Source organism: Megascapheus bottae, chromosome 27 (genome assembly GCF_031878675.1).
Source record: "Megascapheus bottae isolate mThoBot1 chromosome 27, mThoBot2.hap1, whole genome shotgun sequence".
Lineage (NCBI taxonomy): Eukaryota > Metazoa > Chordata > Mammalia > Rodentia > Geomyidae > Megascapheus > Megascapheus bottae.
This window is the reverse complement of record NC_143535.1, coordinates 17,178,892-17,199,933: the sequence shown is the minus strand read 5'-3', so window position 1 is coordinate 17,199,933 and position 21,042 is coordinate 17,178,892. Positions and strand designations below refer to the sequence as shown.

The 21,042-nt window shown below is 44.5% G+C and overlaps 1 protein-coding gene across 1 annotated transcript in view; it reads right to left on the bottom strand.

Moving 5' to 3' along the window:
* The window catches only part of Fli1 (Fli-1 proto-oncogene, ETS transcription factor), a 122,063-nt gene that overhangs the window by 18,045 nt on the left and 82,976 nt on the right, over window positions 1–21,042 (bottom strand). The window contains exon 5 of the mRNA XM_090319703.1: window positions 12,173–12,238. Coding sequence (XP_090175829.1) covers window positions 12,173–12,238 — 66 coding nt within the window. The remainder of the gene's footprint in view (window positions 1–12,172; window positions 12,239–21,042) is intronic.

Sequence of the window (21,042 nt, the reverse complement as noted above, 5' to 3'; positions counted from 1 at the left end):
CATTCCCTTGCAAAAAAGGGTGGACATTTTCTTTAATAGAACATACACACACTGCCATGCATTTTAGATCTTCCCTAGATTACTTACACTTATTTAAAGAATTACAAGGAAAAAGTCTGTATGAGTTCAGTACTGGTGCACTTTTCCCCCCAAGTGTTCAAGTCAGTGGCTGGTTGACGGTAGAGGCGGGAACCAGGAACACAAAAGGCCCATTGTACTTTCCACCCACCACTGCCCTCAACAACCTCAGTGCTGTGGGTTTTCTAAACCAGGGCATTAGGCCCAACAAATACACTTGGTATATTCTGTGTAGATGTGGCCTGGCCATTACTAGGTCATCAGCAACCCTGAGAGCACATGCTTTTACAATGATTTTGGGAACCTGCTCTTCAAAACAGCCATAAGGTTGTTCATAAGTTTCCATTATGAACCAAGATCCCAACCACTGGTGATGGCACTATCTTAGCCCAGACAGACTTTCTTTTGAGCCTTGGCTTTGGCATCTGAGTGGGATGGATGTGCAAGTCAAAGTGAAACTTATGAGATGGCACCAGGCTGAAATGGTAATAACCCAGATTCTAGAGATGAATTAGAACCCACAGACCAAGAGGCTCATTTGGTTTGAGGGAACTGCCACTGCTCAATCAGCAGGGAAGGATCTCTATCTGGGAGTCCTGGGGCTGAGTCTGTTTATAAAGCTGCTCAGTTAGCCAAATTACCCAGAATACCTTTCCTACAGTTTCACACCTTTCTCTCATTTACCTTCAGGCCAACACAGCATCGCTTTTCTTGCTTAAAATGAAAGACAGGATCAAGGTACTTGCATTCCTGGTCACCAACATAGTAGTGCAAATAGGTGCCTGGGGAGTCTTTTGTTTCACAGGAAAACATCTAAGTGCAGTTGTGATGATCATAAGGATGAAAGCAGTCTGGAGCTGCAGATGGCTCATACCTATAGATCTGAGTCTCATGGCTCTAAACCAGCCCGGGCAGGAAAATCTGTGAAACTCTTATCAGCACTAGGCAGCCAGATCTGGTGCTGTGGCTCAAGTGGTAGAGCCCTGCCCTTGAGAAAAAGAGTTCAGAGACAGCACCCAGGCTCTGAGTTCAAGCCCTAAGACTAACAAGAAAAAAAAAAGATGAAAGTCATAGCCTCCAAAGGGCAACATCTCCCCAAGTCTTCTGCTACAAAGGTGAGAGAAGCATGCCCTGTAAAGGGCGGAGAGGGTGTTGATGGAGAGAAAATGTTGTGGGCCTTTTTCAGTACGTGATGGACTAGGGAGCGTTCAGAAGGGATGGCATCTCCAGAGCAATGGAAAATGCTTCGCTATGAGCACAGAGCAACTTCCTGCCTGCCCTTCACCTTTTCTGAATCACTGATTTATGACGGAAGCAAGTTTAGGCAAGATGGCAGGAGCATCCTGACAAGAGTCACTAAGATATGACTCAGGTATTGCTTATCTGTAATCTGGGGGCATCTTTACTACTTGATTTAGTGACTACTTATCCACCTCCTGCCCTCATTTTCAAACTTCATTGGTTGCAATACTGTTGGGTAGAGTGTTACTTGACATGGCACTTCCTTTCCAATCCTTTTGTCTTTCCTCTTTGGTCTTCCTCTTAAATGTAGCATTAAACACAAGGGATAGGTGAAATGTGTAAATTATGAAGCAAAATCGTTTTAAAAAATCTGGGAGACAACCTAATACGCTTCTTAAGAAAACTGAATGTGTTGAATGAGGCTCTTAGCTCTTTAGACCACAACAGCAATTTGTTAACCTAACAGAAATAACTTTTAAATTTTTGTTAATTTTAAATATTTACACTTTTGTTGTCAGTGTTGGAGCTTGAACTCAGGAGCTGGACCTTGTCCTTGAGCCTCTGTGCTCAAAGGTAGCACTTGAGCCATAGTGCTATTTTTGTTTTTTGGTTTTTTTTTTCTGAGTAATTTATTGGAGCCTGGACTGGCTTCAAACCTTGATCCTCCAATTGCAGCCTCCTGAGTAGCTAGGAATATAGGGGTGAGCCACCAGTGCCTGGCAACTTTTTATTTTCCTTGTTAGTTCTGAGGTTTGAACTCAAGACCTTATGCTTTCTTAAAAAAGAAGTGGGCAGAAGAGCAGGTCTGCTACTTAAGTCATACCTTCAGCTCTTTTTGCTTTAATTTGTGTGTAGGTCTCCAATTTATGCCCAAAGTATCCTGAATTATGATGGTTTTCTTTTAGACCCTTCCTTCATAGATGGGCTAACAAGTGCCATGTCCAACTTACTGGTTGGGATAGGGTCTCTCAAAACCTTTTGCCTAGGCAGCCTGCAAACCCAGATCCTCTTAATCTTTACCTCCTGAGTTGCTGAGATTATAGGCATGACCCAGGGAGTCTGCCTGCCAATTAACCAACATCAGCTACCTGGAAAAAAAATAGGTCAACATGGTGGATAAATTAGAGAAAGGCAAGTCTGGCTAGGGTAGGGAACTCAGTAACAAGCTCTGTCTTGCTTCTGACCTGATAAGTGGTTTGGGCTTTTTAGATGGAAAGTGTGAATAATAATAATATCAGTTTATAATGTGCATATGTGACATGAATATAAAAGTTCTTAGCACACAGTAGAAACTGTTATTGTGAGAAGAAAAGTGACAGCAGGATGACTGTATGTTTGAGATCAGTCCAGACAAAGTTTGCGAGACTTTAATATCAAAAATAAAATACAAACAAACAAAAAAATGGGGCTGAGGTGCATGGTTCAAGTGCTTAGCTAACATTCATGGACCCTGGTTTCAGTACCCCCAAAAACATCTCTCTCTTTTTTTTTTTTGGCCGGACATGGGCCTTGAGCTCAGGGCCTGAGCACTGTCCTTGGGCTTTCTCAAGGCTAGAGCTCTACCACTTGAGCCTCAGCACCACTTTCTATGTATGGGTACCAAGGAATCGAACCCAGGTCTTCATGCATGCTAGGCAAGCATTCTATCTAGGCCAAATTCCCGGACCCAAAAACATCTCTTTTAAAGGCTTCCAAACTCAACTGTCTTGAGGACAAAACTGTCATACCCTTGAACTCCATGGCTATCTAGACTACTCAGGAATTTAGACCTCTATGGACCCTGCAGTAGCGAATCTGGATGCTCTTCAAGTAGAAACCCCATTGGAATGCTGGGTGACAGACACATGCTCCCTCCCGGGGCCCATGAAGCATGGCTGCTCCCAGCCAGAGCAGAGTCCCATTTGAACTCTAGTGAGCTCCCCTCGTTGTTGCCTATTGTCCCTCATTCCTAACCTGGACCCCCTCTTCATTCCCTCCATACTGACACTCTTATTCGGAATCACTAATCAGTTAATCAACACAAGGACAGAGAAGACAAGTGTGTGTGTGTGTGTACATGTTTTATTTTTTTTGCATTTTTTATTGTAATTAGTAAAAGGGTTACATGATATTTGCCAGATAGAAGGTGCATTAACATGTTTTAAAGGACTCCCCAGAGGAAGAAAATGTACAACTAATAAACAGAGGGGAGAGAGAGAGAGAGAGAGAGAGAAATCCCTTCTCCTGAGACAGACCTGCCTCTAAGGCAGTAGGATAATGCTTACAATCTTTTGCCTTATTGTCCTAGAAGCTATAGGCACTTGTCTTAGAAAACCCTCTGTTTTCAACCATTTAGAAAGGCCGTGTCCTCACCACCTTGTGGCCACACGTGTGCTATCACGGTACACTCAGCACACCACGGCAAGGAATAACCGTTCTTTTTACTTAGAGAAAGGAAGGATAATGGTTACTTAGAAAGTGTCCCAGACAAGCTGTCAAATTGAATTCAGAGAGCTGGAGTCTGACTCCAGGACAGGGCTGGCGGGCTGGATTCCCTCAGGACTGGGGTTTCCTGCCTACTGCAGCAGACACACGATTCTTTGTTCTCTCTCTCTCTCTCTCTCTCTCTCTCTCTCTCTCTCTCTCTCTCTCTCTCTCTCTCTCTCTCTCTCTCTCTCAAGCCAAATAAAATAAAAACAAAAAACAAATAAAAAAATGCAACTCTCCACAGATTGTTAGATAGAAAGCAGACAAAACACTAACTGCAGGATTTCAGACAGAGGGAAAAAAAAAAGTTAATAAATAAAACAGAGAAAGAAAGTCCTGTCTGTGTTTTGAACATCAGTCTCACCCTGGACCACAGACAATCCTCGCAACAATCATCTATGCCTTCGCTACAATGGAGGAGGGGGGTTTCATCAGAATCAGGGGGTCGTAGGAGACCTCTCAGCATGCTGTACTTCTGTGGGACAACCAACTTGTGGGGTTGTTTTCTCCCTCCAGAGTCTCTTCTAGCATAGGGGGTATATGTTCTAGAACAGTCTTCCCAACACTTTGCTATACAAGGACACACACACACACACACACACACACACACACACACACTCTCACATGTATATTCTGAGCTTTATATTCAGCTCTCCCCCCACCATGTACACACGCCATGTCTGCTTTGGGCCTCATGCTCACCACCCTCCATTCTCCGGCAAACATACTATGCTATCAAAAGTTCGGGAGCTGGTGGCTCATGTCTGTAATTCTAGCTAGTCCTCTTATCTCCTATTGTCCACCAGAAAACAGGAAGTAGTGCCGTGGTCAAAGTAGTAGAGTGCTAGCCTTGAGCAAAAAGAGCTCAGGAACAGTGCCCAGGCCCAAAGTTCAAGTCCCACAACTGACAAAAAAAAAAAAAATGGTACTGAAAAGTACTGAACCCTCAACCATCCTCTCTAAGTACTATAGCTTTTAGGAGCAAAGCTTCTTTCCTTGTCTATACTTTTCCTCATCAAAACAAAACTTTAAAGTGACGGAAAATGTCAATAGCACATAAAAGTAGAGAAAATAGTCCCGTGAACCCCAAGGGCCCATCAGCCTGCCTAGACAGTAACTTGAGGTTGATTTTATTTCAGTTCCACCTCATTTCTCTAGCCATTACAGTAAGCCTGACTTTTAAAAAATTATTTTATTATTGGGGTGATGTACAGAGGGTTAAAGTTACATTCATCAGGTAGTGGGTACATTACTTGAACATTGTTACCCCTTCCCATGTTTTTCTCCCATTTTCCCTCCCCCCCCCACCACCAAGCCTAACTTATTGATAGATTTACTACATGTAATTTGGACCAAGCATGGTCCAGTAATAGTAATAATAAGAACAATAACAAGCATTTCAAAATAAAACTTTAAATCCATGTGTGTGCCTTATGCAGCTCAGATGATATAGAGAATCTTAGTCCTGTCTCATATTCCCTTGTGTTAAATCATTATGTCATCTATGTCCTTAATTTTATGAAAATCTGACCCTCCCTCAGCAAATAGAGTCCCCAAAATGCCAGTTAAAATTTTGAATATATGTACTTAATTGAAATGAGAAAGCAAAATTGTTAGATTTGTTGCAAGGCGACAACTTCAGCAGAATTTTAGTGGCATGGTGGGAAAAATGATTGGCTCTGCAAACTAGGGCTCATTTCTGTACCTCCCGAGGAATTATTGTTTTTTCCTCAGCAGTGGTCTCTTTACAACCCAGAGGTCTACTGCACATAAACAGATTTATACAAATTGAGCATTCATTACCTGAAATGCTTGAGATTGGAAGTAATTCAGATTTTAGAGGTTTTCAGATTAGAGACTATTTCCCTGTGTGTTCCTAGCAGGGCCCACAGACTCTGATCTCTACTGTGATATGTGAAGTTTTGGGACAGATGTATGACTTTAGTGATTTCTCACTCCGTCATTATCCTTACGGATCATTTTCTATATCACATATGAAGTTTTATAACCCTCTTTAATATTTTTATAAATACTGTAAGTTTCTGAACAACCTCTCTCCTCTGTGACATAGCCCCCTACATAGATAGTTCTAGCTCTGTACAACCCACAGACGCTTTACTGTGGTTAACCCTGCGAATGATACTTCGGGTAAGCCCTCAAAAACATTGTGATATTTTCCCAACAATAACATTAATTACCAGCCAGGCATTGGTGGTTCACACGTGTAATCCTAGCTATTTAAGAGGCTGAGATCTAAGGATTGCAATTTAAAGCCAGCCCAGGCAAGGACAGTTACTAAAACTCTTATTCCGACTAGCCACCAAAATGCCAGATGTGGAGGTATGGTTCAAGTGGTACAGCACCATCTTGGAGTGAAAAAAGCAAAGAATAGTGCTCAGGCCCTGAGTTCAAGCCCTAGTAACTTCACACACACATGCCCCCATACTATATGTTATATAATATTATATAATATGTCATATTAATTGCATGAAGAGTTAAGTACTCATTTACTCTTATTTGTATAGCTTCTACTAAATATTTTTGGCATTTCAGACATCACTGATTAATAACCATATTATCCCTAATAGGGCACCACAGTTATGGGGAAACTGAGGCAGCCAGCACCCTGTCCAAAGTCACAGATTAGGCTAAGTTGCACTTGGCCCCAAGACACCCTAAGGACTTCTGAGGAAGCCTGGAAATCCTGCCCTTTGGCTCCCTTATCTGCAGAATGACAACCAGAAGGATAGCTGCCTCGACTACTCAGAGGGAAGGTGTTAGGCACCAACGAGACACAAGATGTAAAAATGCTTGGCCAGTAAGAAAGGGGCTGCTACTATGTGCACAGCACCACCTCCCCCCCCCCAGCTCCCTTCCAAACCACCAGCAGCCATGCATTCGTGGCAATGGACCAAGGGAAACTTCCCTCCTCTTTTTCCCAGTCTCAGCAAGCAAGGACACAGACTTTTTATCCATTAGCCAGGACAATGGCCCAGCAATGGCAATTCCACAGGCAGACAGTCTTCCCTCAGTGGGGCCGTGGGGCCGTGGTTTTCGGTTTTCCCATTTAACAGCAGGTCCTGAAAGGCTTCCAGGCTGAGACTATACACTCAGTGCACCACTGGCCCTTGGTAGATTATGAGTTCCAGGAGTTAATAAACAAAGAGTTCAGTATCTTCTGTCTTCTGAAGCGTCTTGGGGTACTTAAACAGATTCAGCATGAGGAGCTGAGGAAATGAGGGCTTAGGAGTGCAAAGCAGTTCGGAAGAGAGGATATGCTGATTCTGGCCTGTAGCTGCCCAGCTGAGCACGCGGGGTCAGGTCCCCGGGGGCAGGATTTGCCCAGAAAAACAGCACAAGTCTGACCTGTGACCAGGACAGGCAAGCTCAGGTCTGCAACCTGGAGTAGAAGACTCCAGAAGGTTTGTGTGGTAGCTCAGACTCCAAGATGCTCTGTGTGTGTGCGTGTGTGTGCGTGTGTGTGTGTGTGTGCACGCGCGTGCATGCACAAACACACGCGCTCACAAACACATGTATATATAATCACATATGTATAATGATGATTTAAAATGCATCCCTTCAATCACTGGTACAGTATACAGCTGGGTGGCATTAAGAACATTCACATGAGCTGGGCGCCAGTGGCTTCTGCCTGTACTCGAGCCATTCATGAAGCTGAGATCTGAAGATTGCAGTTTGAAGCCAACCCAGGCAGAAACGTCTGTGAGATTCTCATTTTCAATGAACACCAAAAAGCCAGAAGTGAAGTTGTAGTTCAAGTGGTGGACTGCCAGCTTTGGAAAAGCCAAGTGACAGAGTCTGGCCCTGAGTGTAAGACCCAGTATCAGCACGTATACACACACACACACACACACACACACACACACACACACACACACACACAGTCCCAGCACACACTAACTTCCTTTTCTCCTCTTGTAGCCTCTGATAATCACCAGCTGATTCTCACTCTATGACCCTACTCTCTATGTCTCTCCTGGAAATAGAGTCATTTCTTTTCCTTGTCCTTGATATTCACAAAGCTCTACAAGGGACTCTGGTGCCCAGTGAATATTGCCAAGGAGAGCATATGTGTGAGTTTATTTTCAGGAAAGAACCTTATAGAGTTGTAGCTAGAAGTGACCATAGAAGATGGCAAAAAAAATAATGTTCTCAATTCAAATCTCTGCCTGAGTTCTATTTAAGCAAGGTATTGCTTTCATGATAAGGCAGCAGGAAAGAAAAGTTTGTATTCATGAAGAGCCTTGATGCCTGGCACAGGTGGCTCTCGCCTGTAATCCCAGGATGGCAATTTGGGAGCAGAATGGGTGGGAAAGTTTACTAAGTTTTATCTCCAAAGCAAGTAGCAAAAAAAAAAAATAGGATGGGAGTTTTGGCTCAAGTTGGTAGAGTGCCAGTGGAGCAAATTGCAGGGCTCTGAGTTCAAACCTCAGTACGGCTACCATCAGAGAGGTGGGGGTGGGGGAAGAGGGATATTACTTTTTCTTTTTTCTAGTCCTAGGGCTTGAACTCAGAGCCTGGGCACTGTTTCTGAGCTTTTTTTTGCTCTACTATTTGAGCGACAGCCTTTTCTGTTTATGTGGGGGAATCAAACCCAGGGTTTCATGCGTGCTATATAAACACTCGATCACTAAGCCACATTCCCAACCAGGGGTCATTACATTTTAACTGATATATAATGATTATACATTACATGTGTGTATGTATACGATGTCAGAAGATAAGATCAGGGTAATTAGCATATGAGTCACCTTAAACATTTATCAGTAGTTATATTGGGACTATTTCATATTCCTTAGCATCTGCTGGAAATATCTATTGTTACCCACTATAGCTACCCTACCTGTAGTATAGAACATAGAAAGTTATTCCTTCAGTTTAATTGCATCCTGGCATCCATCATCTCTCTACCCCCTCCCCCACCACCTCTGGCACCTGGATTCTAATCTCTGATTCTATGAGATTAACTGTTAGTGAAGCAAGAGACCTTTCATATTTTAACTTAGATTTGAATCCTTGTTCCCCTACTGGGTAGCTGGATGCTCTCTCAGGAGCTACTTAAAGACCATTATAAGCTAATTTTTTAAGTGTAGCAGCCATCCTTCCTGGGCACAAATAGCCATTGGAGATTGCAGCTTTTTTTTTTGAAAGTAGAAAGGCATTCTAATCATACCAACTCTAAAGATACATTAATAATGTCTCTAAATCATCTCCTCAACTTCTTTCCTTTGTGCCTAATGCAGCACCTGCTCTTGTGTCACACACACACATACACACACACACACACACACACACACACACACACACACACACACACACACACACACCGCTCTCTGGAGCTCAGTTCTGACTTATTCAAAGAAGAGGTAACCAAGGTTGCATGGTGATGTCTTCTCTCTCTTTTTTTTGCATTTAATATTAAAGAAATAAAGATAGCTATTAGAAAAGAAGAGAGATGGTGAAGTGGGAGAGAGGGAGGGAGGAGGAAAGGCTATGTAGCTTTGTCTTGCTAATGCACTTTGTGTTTTGGCACAGTGGGTCATTCAGCCACAGCCCACCTCCCTGGAGGGAGGCAGCAGCTCAAGTGCACAGCTTTACTGGGAACAAAAGATGCACCTGCAATACTCAGATTTAATCATCTCTAGAGGCCAGGGCCCCGATGCTAGGAGATAAATGCCAGGCGCCACCTGAATGCCTCCCCCGGACCCCAGGCCCTGTGCGTCTGCCTGGATACTACAGTTAATTCATGTCAGAAGAAGGTTGCTACCCAGCCAGAAAGAGCTGTCCTGAATGAGCCTCAGCATGGTGAATGTAGTCTCCTGACACAATAGCTCCCCACTCCACCCTACCCCCATAAGGGACCCAGCCTGGAAGGTGGAAGGCGAGGCTGGGAACTGAGGGCTGAGGTCCTGGAGAGGAAGAGGATAGGTCGGTCAACACATTTCAACGTAGCCCAATAAGTTGGATTCTTAAACTAAAACCTTGATTTTTAAGGCCAGTGTTAGGAAATCTTGCAGAAGGTTGCTGCCAGAAGGTGATAGAATGCAGTGTTGAATCCTACTGTGGCCATTTATAGGCTTTACCTTCTGCCCTTCCCTTCCAGCTCCTCTCCCTTCTTCCTATCCTTCCTCTGTCCCACCTTCCTTCTCTCCCTCCATTCCTTCCCGATTCTCTCCTTTTTATTCTTTCCTCCCTCCTTTCGTCCCTTCTTCTCTCCCTCCCTCTTATCTTCAATTCCTTCCTTCTCTCATTTCCTTCTCTCTTCCTCTTCTTTGTTCTATTCCTTTACTTTATCCTCCTTTGCCCTTTTGCCCTTCCTTCCTTCCTTCCTTCCTTCCTTCCTTCCTTCCTTCCTTCCTTCCTTCGTTCCTTCCTTCCTTCCTTCCTCCCTTCCCTCCTCCTTCTCTTTCCCTCCCTCTCCCTCTTTTTTCATTCCTTTCTCTCTTCTTTCCTCCCTCCTTTTGTTCTTTCCTCCCCCTCAGCCTTCTATCCTCCCTCTCTTCCTCTCTTTTTTCTTTCCTTTCTCTCTTCTTTCCTCCCCCTAGCCTTTTACCCTTCCTGGCTTCTTTTCTCCCTTTCCTCCACCCCTTTTCCTTTCCTTCTACCCCTTCCATGGTTCATTGCCCTTCTCTCCCTCTTGCTTCTTTCCAAAGCTGCAAGTAAAAGGCAAAGCTGAATATGTAGCACAAAGCAAAGCAGAGGCCACAGGCGGTTGAGCCTCCTCAGGCTTCGCTCCCCAGTCATCTCCGTGAATGACTGCAGCCAGGGCTCCAGTGTCATGAATGGGTTTGCCTCTCACTGACTCAGTTCAGCCCCTGCATTGGAAACAGGAAATGGCTTTTCTTGAATCTGTCAAGGTGCCCTGACTTCAATGTAGTTGTATTTTCTCTCTTACAGGCATCCCCAATGTGATGTTAACATAACTTAGCAAGAAAAAAAAAAATAAGTCACTCAGAATGAAGACTAAATCAATCCCTCGATCCCTCTTCTGTTTCCATGGTGATAACTAATATATTTGACTTGGAAAGGAAAAACAGCAATGGAAACAAAATTGGCCCACCCAGATAAGGCAGAAGAGAAGGAAGCAATCATTTAAAAGCAGAATTATTATATCTGCCTTTGTCAAGCCTGGAGCTTGAACTCGGGGCCTGAATGCTGTCCCTGAGCTCTTTGGCTAAAGGCTAACTCTCCACCACTTTAAGCCACAGCACCACTTCTGGTTCTCTGGTGGTCCACTGAAGATAAAAATATCTTATGGACTTTACTGCCCAGTGGCTTTGAACCTGGAGCCTCTGATCTTAGCCTCCTGAGTTACTAGGACTGCAGGGTGAGCCATTGTTCCTGGCTGATAATTTATTATCAGAAAACACTAAGTTCTGTGTGGCTGAAGCTACAATCTGGACCTTTGAGAACTCTACAACCTCCACATCCTATGAGAATTCTGGAGCAAATGTCCTCCCTTAGAAGAGTTTATGTCCCTCTGATTGATGAGGCAGCCCACACAGTGCAGAGCCAACATGAAAACCTGGGCTCTCATTCCATTTTGTGGCAGATGTGAGGTGAAGAAGGAGAAAAGAAGAAAGGGTGGGGAGAAGATTGTGTGTATCATACTTCCCTCTGCTCCTGAGCCTTCACTCTGAAACCCCTTCTCTGTGGAATGTTCTTTTTCTCCTAAGAACTTATTCCACACTTCTGATTTCTAATAATGATATCCCATTGTTTTCCTCCATGAACCAGAACGTAGAAATTATTCACGTGTTTAAATGTCTAAAATTTTCCACAGTATTTAGATCAATCCTTATAAAATTGCTTCCCAAATAAGAATGCTGAGAAACACTAATGGAATACACTTTAGATTCATGAGCGCAAGTCATTTTCTAGCCGTTTTCTTTCTCTCTGAACCAAACCAAGCCAAATCAAATCAAACCAATCCAACCAAAGCAGACAAAACCAGACCATCCTTAAATTACCTCATTACAAATGAAATCGACATGATTTACATTTCTTATGAGGTAGGCACCCTAAATGAGCCTCAACTTTTCTCTTTACTATCACTTCCTTGAGAATCCTCCCACTTAAAACTCAGAAACTAGGCAGTTTCTGCTCAGGCAAAGTGCAAGCATTCATTTTCTCCCCTGAAAGAAAGCTTCACGTTCTATTTATAAGATGATTACAGAATATCACAAAGCCTCCTGATGTTGTAGTTTTGCAACAAGCAGCACAAGAGTGAAATTCTTTGGATGCTAGAAAAACAAAAGGGAATTGGTCTACAAATATCAAGTTTCCCACCTCAGTCTTAAGCAAAGAAAATGGTGCCATGAATGCCACCAGCAAGGTTCTGAGCCCACAGGGAGAATGGACTTACCTTCTTTGACACTCAGTCGTGAGGACTGGTCAGTGTGGGAGGTTGTATTATAGGCTAGCAGTGAACCTGTAAGGCAAAAAAAAAGAAAAGAAAAAAAGGCAAAAATGAATGCTATAGTTTGGATCTAGAATGTTTTACAAAGCTTAATCCCAAACATGATACTCTGCAGAGTTGATGGGAACTTTAAGAGGTAGCGCCTAGTAGGTCTTCTGGTCATTGGAACTGGTGCACTCCCACCCCCCCTTCCTCTTCTTCCTCTTTCCAGTTTGTTTTTTTTATTCATAAAGGAAATGGTTGCTCACTTGAGGCCCTGCTATGCTGAACTGCCACAGGTTTAAAGTAAGGAAGCAAATCAGTCACTGTGAACTAAAAGCAAACCTTTTCTCCTATTAAGTTGACTGTCTCAGTCATCTGTTATAGTCATGGAAAGCTGATGAATACAGGCTAGAACTAAAACATTTCTCTTTTAACCAAACTAGGAGATGGCATGAGAAGAGAATGGAGAGGGGTAGAGAAAAGAGGGTAAGAAGGGCAGAGAACTCCTGAAGGGAAAGGAGAGAGAGGAAGAAGCTAATGAGACCTGTTTGCTTGGTATCAGATACTTAGGACATTGGTAATTTTGGGAGTTTGGGGCAGAGAAAACTAGAAGAGGATGTGTATGGGGAGACAAGACTACCTTCTCTCGAGCAGCCATGTTTGTGTTCTCAAGTGTTTAGGCACTGTGCCACAGAAGAAACACAGAATGGAGAATGAATAAACACAGGTGTTCCTCCTCCTCCTCCTCCTCCTCCTCCTCCTCCTCCTCCTCCTCCTCTTCCTCCTCCTCCTCTTCTTCCTCCTCCTTTTTCTGGAGTTTGAACTAGGGCTTGTGCACTGTCCCTGAGCTTCTTTAGCTCAAAGCTAATGCCCTATCACTTGAGCCACAGCACCACTTCTGGCTTTTTTGGTAGTTTAGTGAAGATAAGAGTCTCACAGATTCCCCTGCTTGTGCTGGCTTCAAACCGTGATTCTCGAGATGTCAGCCTGTTGAGTAGGTAGGATTACAAGTGTGAGCCAGCGGCACCTGGATCTTTTACTATCTTATTGATGGATGATGGGTAACATGACCTTGATTTTTTGCCTATTAGACTAATGAAGTTATTGAACTAGATCATGGGTTGGCACATTTTTTTCTCTATAAAGACCTATTCGTCAATGTTTTAGAGTTTATGGGGTGAACATAGTGTCCGGTGTAAATTCTTCTTAGCTTCTGTTCTGCTTTTTCCATGATCAGATTTGTCCTACACCTTGTGATCTGCCCTGCCTTGGGGAAGAACCGAGTACACTGAGTCTCTGGCTTCCCCTGGATACTTAGGGTACTTTTACAGGTGGAGCTAAGTGTTTGGCTCCGTGTTCTTGGTGAAGAGGTGTTGAGAGTTGGAAAGAGCAGGGATGGTGATTCTGGAAATGAGATATATTTTATTCTCTTTAATCCCATTTTGTTTCTAAGAGAAGATAACTCAGCACAAGGAGTTAAGTGCCGATGGTTCTGTCGTCTCAGAGTGGAGATGACGTCTTTACATCAGTCATTAAAACAGGCCTCAGTTTCCACCTTCTGAAAGGAGGACCATCGGGGTCTCTTTGCAGGTTGAAACATTGCATGATCTTTCTTCCTTCCAATTAGATGGGCTCTTTCCTTTAAAGTGAACTCAAAGAGTTCCATTTTGTCACAGGGAGACATTTTTAGGATTCTTCTCATAATCCCTCTGAGGAAAAATGTTAAAAAGCCAGCAAAAATGAGGACTGGAATTTGCTTTTTATAAGGCTACCATGAGCTGGACAGATGTGTCTGAGGCTAAGAAAGACTTTCTAAACAACTCCTCTTTTCATAGGGCCCAGGGCCAAGAGACTGACTGGGTGCCAGACTGGAAATGGGCTGTCAGCCACGCCTCTTCTCAGTCTCCAGCCATGGAGGAGAAACAGTGCCTGCCTCATCCAGCTACAGTGGATAGTTAGGTGCTGCAGCGAAAAAAATGCACCCAGACCAGGTCAGAGGATAAAGTCTCCAACTTCTAGGGACATATGACTCTGGCTTGGGTGCCTACCCCTTCTAGAAAGTTCTGAAACAAATCCCTGGAGAGGCAGGAGGAGAGACTGCTCCCTGCTGAAGTTCTCATGGATGGATAACATGGTATAAATGATGCCATCACTCGAATGCAGTAGCCCCGAACCAGTTCTGCTTGATGATTTCCATTCTCGAGAATATCCATGCACAGTGAAGATCCTGAAATTCATGTTACACCTTCAGCTGAATATAGGTTATTCTTCAAATGAGGGGGTAAAGTTAGATCTGCTTCTTACCAGTGACTAGCTTAGTGAGTGGGCATCAATTTCACTCATTTCTCTAAGCCTTACACACAAGGCGCATTTACCAAATGTAATTACTGTGAAACTTAAATTCTGGTTTGAGTGTGTGTGTGTGTGTGTGTGTGTGTGTGTGTGTGTGTGTGTGTGTCATAGGACTTGAACTCTGAATGCTGTCCCTGAACTCTTCAGCTCAAGGATACCACCCTACCCCTGGAGTTACAGGGCCACTTCTGCTTTTCTAGTGGTTAATTGAAGATAAGAGTCTCACGGACTTTACTGCCCTCGCTGATTTTGAACTGTGATCCTCAGATCTCAGTCTCCTGAGTGGCTAGGATTACAGGTGTGAGCCGCCGTGTCTGGCTTGTTTTTTTGTTTGTTTGTTTATTTTTGTTTCATTGTTTTTTGTTAATCATATGTAAAGTGCTCAGAACAAAGTTGGAACTATTGGTTCATGCCTGCAATTCTCAAGAGGGTGAGATCTCAGGATAGGACTTCAAAACCAGTTCTGGGAGAAAAGTCTATGAGATTCCTATCTTCAGTTAGCCAGGAAAAAGCTAGAAGTGGGATGTGTAACTCTAACAGTAGAATGCTAGCCCTGAGCAAAGAAGCCAGAAAGCAAGACTCCCAGTTCAAGCCCCAGTACCAGTACCAATAAACAAACAAAAATTAATTAATAATAAAGAATAATGATTAAGAGTGGCTAGCTGTAATTATCATGTCTTTTTTACTCTTTCTCCTACAGGCATCCATAATGACCCAGGATAAAGTCCTTTTGTCTAAGAGATCAGCAAGCATTCATCTTGTCCCTTGGAAGAAGAGCTGCGAATGGGTTCTGCTGCAGTAAGAAATAACCCTCCATGACTGGAAGCTGGTTAAGATGCAGAATGGAACTTTCCAAGGGAATGCAAACATCTCCAGCAGGGTAAGATGGAGAATGTGTGCCTCTGTCCCTGGCATTTTCTCCCTCAGGCTGGAACTTACTGCTGAAGCAAATGAAGAAAAATGACAGTCTCTGAGGAGCAAAAAGCCCAAGTCATTAGTGCAAAGTTAGCCTTGAGCACGAAGCTCAGAAAAACCACATGTATCAAATTTCCCCATGGTGAAAGTCGGTCTGTGGGCACACGTGAAGCCACAGGAAACTCCCAGAAAGCCAAGGAAAGGGTCACTTGACCTCCCCAAAGCTTGCATGAAATACATATTTCATGGTAACCTAGGAAAGCAATTTTGCCCCAAGACTGTTTTTGGTTCAGATTTCACTCTGGGAAGGAGAGGCAGCTTCCCCCGAGAGGGGGCTGGCTGGGGGCCACTGGCCCCTCTCCCCAGGGACCCACATTTCCTTTCTCCCTTCAACTTTTATTTTGCCTGGGCCATGGAGGGTGGCAAACAAGCCCTCTCCTTTTCTTCTTTCTTTCTTCCTTTCTGTCTGTCTTTCTTCTTCCCTTCCTTTCTTTCTCTTCTCCCTTTTCATTTTCCTTCCTTCTTGTTCTTTCCCTTTTTCTTTTAGTAGTACTAGGATTTGAACTCACAGTCTCACACTTGCTAGGCAAGCACTCACCAACCCTTTTCTGCTGATATTATTTGAGATTGGGTCTTGCTTTATGCATGGGCTTTCCCATGTCACTGGAATGACAGGCATGTAAACTCATGCCCAGCCAATGCTCAAGGTGGAGTTTCTCAAATGTGTTTCTTTCTTTCTTTTTATTGTCTAGATCAGCCTGCAACTTCAGATTTCTCCCTCTCAAGAAGCTAGAATTACAGACTTGAGTCACTACATACAGCTTCCATGCAGCTTTCTTAAGGGAACTTGTGCTGCCAGTAGAAAGCTCTTCTTGGAGTCTGGCTTCCTTTTCTGGGGTGGCTTTGAATTTCTTTTTCCTTCTTTGAGGATCTGTCTGGCTTGACCTGACCTGGCCCACGTTGCTCCTGAACTCATCCATTCATAGGCTAGAGCAGGGAAGAGGGGAACCACTGCTTCCAGGCCACACATTCTCTGCTCCCTCACTCCATCCTTGCACAGGCCACGAAAGCTAGTGTTGCATCATCCTCCCTGCTACAGGTGAGACCACCATTCAGAGAAGTCGAGTCATTCGCCCAGGATCACACAGCCCAGAAGGTACAGGAAGCAAGATTCTCCTCCTGATCTCTCTACAAAACCTGTTCTCAGGCCAAGCAGCCCCCAAGTCCTCCAGGCTCAAGCAGAGCAATGAAAATTCGCCTATGGGGCTGACAGAGAGGGTTGGGATACTTTTGAGAGAAGGGGTGGGGGTGAAGGAGAGAAGGCACAGGCTTCTCTTCTCCTTGATGGCAGGGGTTACATAAATGAGAGGATGTGTTTTCTGATAATTTCCCAGTGGTGTTTTGTGAAGTTTGCCATTCGCTATATATTAAATTTCATTCAATGAAAGCATCTGTCTATGCATGTATGCATATGTGGATATATGTACATGCATATATGTATATATCTTGATTTGGGGTACACTTTATTCTAAAAAGCAGGAGGTTGCTATTGCTGAGATTGGAATGACCTTTTAGAATCCTTCCTTCCTTCCTTCCTCCCTCCCTCCCTCTTTTCTCCTCTCTCTCTCTCTCTCTCTCTCTCTCTCTCTCTCTCTCTCTCTCTCTCTCTCTCTCTCTCTCTTTCTCTCTCTTGAACTTGGCCTAGGTGCTGTCCCTGAGCTCTTCAGCTCAAGTCTACCACCCCGCCCTTGAGCTAAGCCCCACTTCCTGTTTTCTAGAAGTTAATTGGAGATAAAAGTCTCAGGTCCTTTTGTGCCTGAGCTGGCTTTGAACCACGATCCTCAGTTCTCAGCCTCCTGAGTGGCTAGGCCTGAGCCACAGGGCCCGCTCTCTTTTCTCTTTTTCTTTTTCTGTCTGTACCTATACTGGGACTTGAATTCAGGGCTTTGCAACTCAGGCTAGAGCTGTATCAAACCTCCATTTTTGGTTTTTGCGAATTAATTGAAGATAAGAGTGCCACAGACTTGGAAGTGGTGCTGTGGCTCAAGGGGTAGGGCAGTAGCATCGAGCTGAAGAGCTCAGAGATAACACCCAGGCCCAGAGTTCAAGTCCTACGACAGATGAAAAAAAAAAAAAGAGTGCCACAGACTTTTTTGCTCAGCTTAGCTTTGAACCACAGTCCTCAGTTCTCAGTCTCCTTCGTAGTCAGGATTACAGATGCGAGCCACAAGTGCTTGTCTGAAACTGTCTTTTTCAAGGTAAATGCATAAGACATGAATAATAATCCCGTATCTGGGATTGAAAGATGAGACTAGGTTCAGGGAAGGTTCACAGGTATGAGGCAGAACCCTGGGCTTTCTTGGGTTTTGCCAAGAATCCTGTTCCTCACTTGCTGATGCAGGGTGGGCAAGCTCCTCAGGCCAGAGCTTTTGTCTGGGCCTCGGACACTGGTACACACAGTTTGGCAGGCCACTCCACAAGTGGCCCATTGAGCTGGCCGCCCTTGTTCTGCATGGCAGACACTGCTCTCCCTGAGCACACACGGGAGGCTGGAGGAGGGCAGAAGGCTGGGGCTGACAAGTGACAGAGTCCAGCCCACAGTGCCTTTGTCCTGCTGTAATCCTGCTCTCCTTTCCTGCCCAGACAGGAGCCTGGAAGGGACAATACACCATAATGGCTTAATTGCTTAGGCCTATCAGCATCTGAGGCTGCAGGTGGAAAGCCCGCAGATCGCACAATGTGTTTTCCATTAGTATGAAATTTAAAACAAAGGGGGGGAGGTCAAGATTGATACCTTTTTTGGTGATCTTCCTATCACTAAATACTTCATTCTCCTCCTGGAGAACGTCACCACACCACTGTTTGAGCATGTCGTTTCTTACCAGGTTTTCCTAGGCCAAGCTCGGACAGATGCACAACAAGGAAATAAAACATAAAACCCCAAACTCTTCTACTGGCTTCTCCCTCTGCCCAGGAGCTTTCAAGTCCTCCAACAACTCCCAGCTCCCCCCAGTGGCCCCAAGGCTGAACTGCCACGTGGGAATGGGAATGAACAGTCCTGCCTATCCGTTCTGCCTGCCAGCCTCCCCTCACCCCCACCCTGCATGTCCTCCTCCCACCACAGCTTCTTCTGTACCCACCGGATGTATCTGGGAGAAAGCCTAGTGTGGCTACCAATCAGTCCCCGAGTTTGGGGTGCTATGGACCAGAAAAGGGCGGGGTGGAGGGAATGTTTGGTTTCATCAGTCTCATTCCAGAAGGCCACAGAAAAATATTTGGAAAGCACATATCTCCGGATACAAATAAAAACAGCCACCCTGTGGATAATGTCCTCTGGCCCTCAGTGCAGGAGACTTCAGCAGTCTGAAGCTGGGGTCAGGTTGCAGGCTGGCACTACTGAAGTGGAAGGCTCAGAGGCCAGGACAGGTGTCTGCACTGAGGATGGATGCTCTTCAGTGGATTGAGTAGATTGAGTGGATTGAATCCTGGAGTAGACCAGGATTCAGATGGCTTTGGTTTTGAAATGGGGATCATCGAGTTAGGCACCCTGAGTCCACGAGGGGGCGCCCTGTCGACGTAAACGTCACATAGGACACCTGGACGGGTTGCTGGTGTCACCTGAGCTGATTTCAGTATGACCCCAAGAACTGGGGCACCCTGACCAGACCTACCCTCTTCATCCTACTTGAGATGCAGGTGAAGAGTGCACACCTCCCTGAAGGTCAGATACGCTCTTGCATGTTTTCAACAGTGTATAGAGAGGTTCAGGACATTGCTATTTTTCTCTTATTTCTAAAGATACGTTAAAGTATTCTTTTGAATTTGACATATAAAGTCTACAATTATAATTCCCCTCTCAGACAACCAGAAACGTTCAGGGCTTTAGGTTGGCAAGAACTTCTTAGTCTCTAAGGTGTGGCTTTCTCTGCTGAAGCCTAGAAAGATGAGTTGTGCCACTAATTTTACATCTCTGGCCTAGAAGAACCCATAGATGGGCTCTGGACACTATTTCTTCATCCTACAGCCCTTCCTCCATCTGTCCTGAGGATCCCATGACCAAAGCACAAATCAACTGATCAACTAAGTTGATCAGTGAGCTGATAAGTTTACCAGTTGAGCTGGTAGCTCACCCCTGTAGACCTGGCTACTCAGGAGATTGAAATCTAAGAATTGCAGTTCAAAGCCCCAGTAGGGACTCATAGCTCAAATTAACTACCCCCTCAAAACCAGAAGTGGAGCTGTAGTCCAGTGGTACAATGCTAACCTTGAGTAAAAAAAAACAAATGCTCAGTGGCAGCTCCCAGGCCCTGAGTTCGAGCCCAGCCCACATACATACACACACACAGCACAAAATAAAAAGCTATTCCCTGAGGGTTCTTTCAAGTCTAACATTCTGCAAAAGGCTACTATACTACTAGGTTGGGGCAAGTGTTTTTGTTTTTACATTTTAAACCTAAAACAACTATTTTAGGTTTGAACTCAGGACATTCTACTAGCTACTCAAGCACTCTACCGCTCATGGCTCTTAACCTTTATCCTGCAGTTACTTTTAAAACAGGGTCTTGCCTTTATGCCCTGGCTCTTATTTATTCTTCTTGCACAGCTGAGATGACAGTTACACTCCATGACACCAGCTTTTGACTGGTTGAGATGGGGGTGCCCCTCATGTTTTTGCTCAGGACGACTCTGAACTTTAGTCCTCCAAGTATTCTCCTCTCAAGTGACTGAGAGTACAGAGGTGAGTCACCCAGCCTGGTTCTATACTGCGTTCTCAAAGGCCTTTACATGCTTAACTCTGGCCGTTGACCTTACGAACAATTACCTTTCTGGAACTTTCATATTTTGGTTACGTTGAGGGATCATCCTTAATTTCTACCTATGCTCTTAAGAAGAAACAATCTACACTTTTTCTTGCTATCTTATACACCTGAATTCTCCTCACCCTCCTCCTCTTCCTCCTCTTCCTCCTCCCCTCTTCTTCCTCCTCTTCCCCTCCTCCTCCTCCTCCTCTTTACCATGTGCTCACCACTTCCTTCCCTGTCACCTGCCCTCCGCAAAGCAGAAATATCTCCTAAAAGTGGATAATGACCTCAAATCCCTGAGCCTCCAGAGCAGAAGGTGTTTGTCTGACTTCAGGTTCTTGGTGACAAGAAGTACCAAAAGGGATGTGGGGTGTTTATGGGATAGTCAGAAATCCAGCTTGTGGAATTTGAACATGCTTCTCACAAGGGCATGTAGCATGTAGCCCCAGATTATTGGGCCCTTTTGCCATTCATAATTCACCTATGCATCTAAAATTTCTTCTCTGAGAAACGATAAAATGGGACCAGGGATCTCTCAGCTGTGAAGTTGCTAAGGGAGGTGGAAAAGGCAGACTGGTTCCTTGCTTTTGCTTATCTGTTGCTGCTTCTTGCATCCATCCTCTGTGTTCACCTCCTTGCTCCTTACTTGCTGGTTTTATTTTTCCCCAAGACTATGTTCAAAGATTCTTGGCTTTTTTCCATCCTACAAACACATATAAGGCTGAGGGAAATCTAGATCATTAGAAAACGCTAATCACCAAGGCT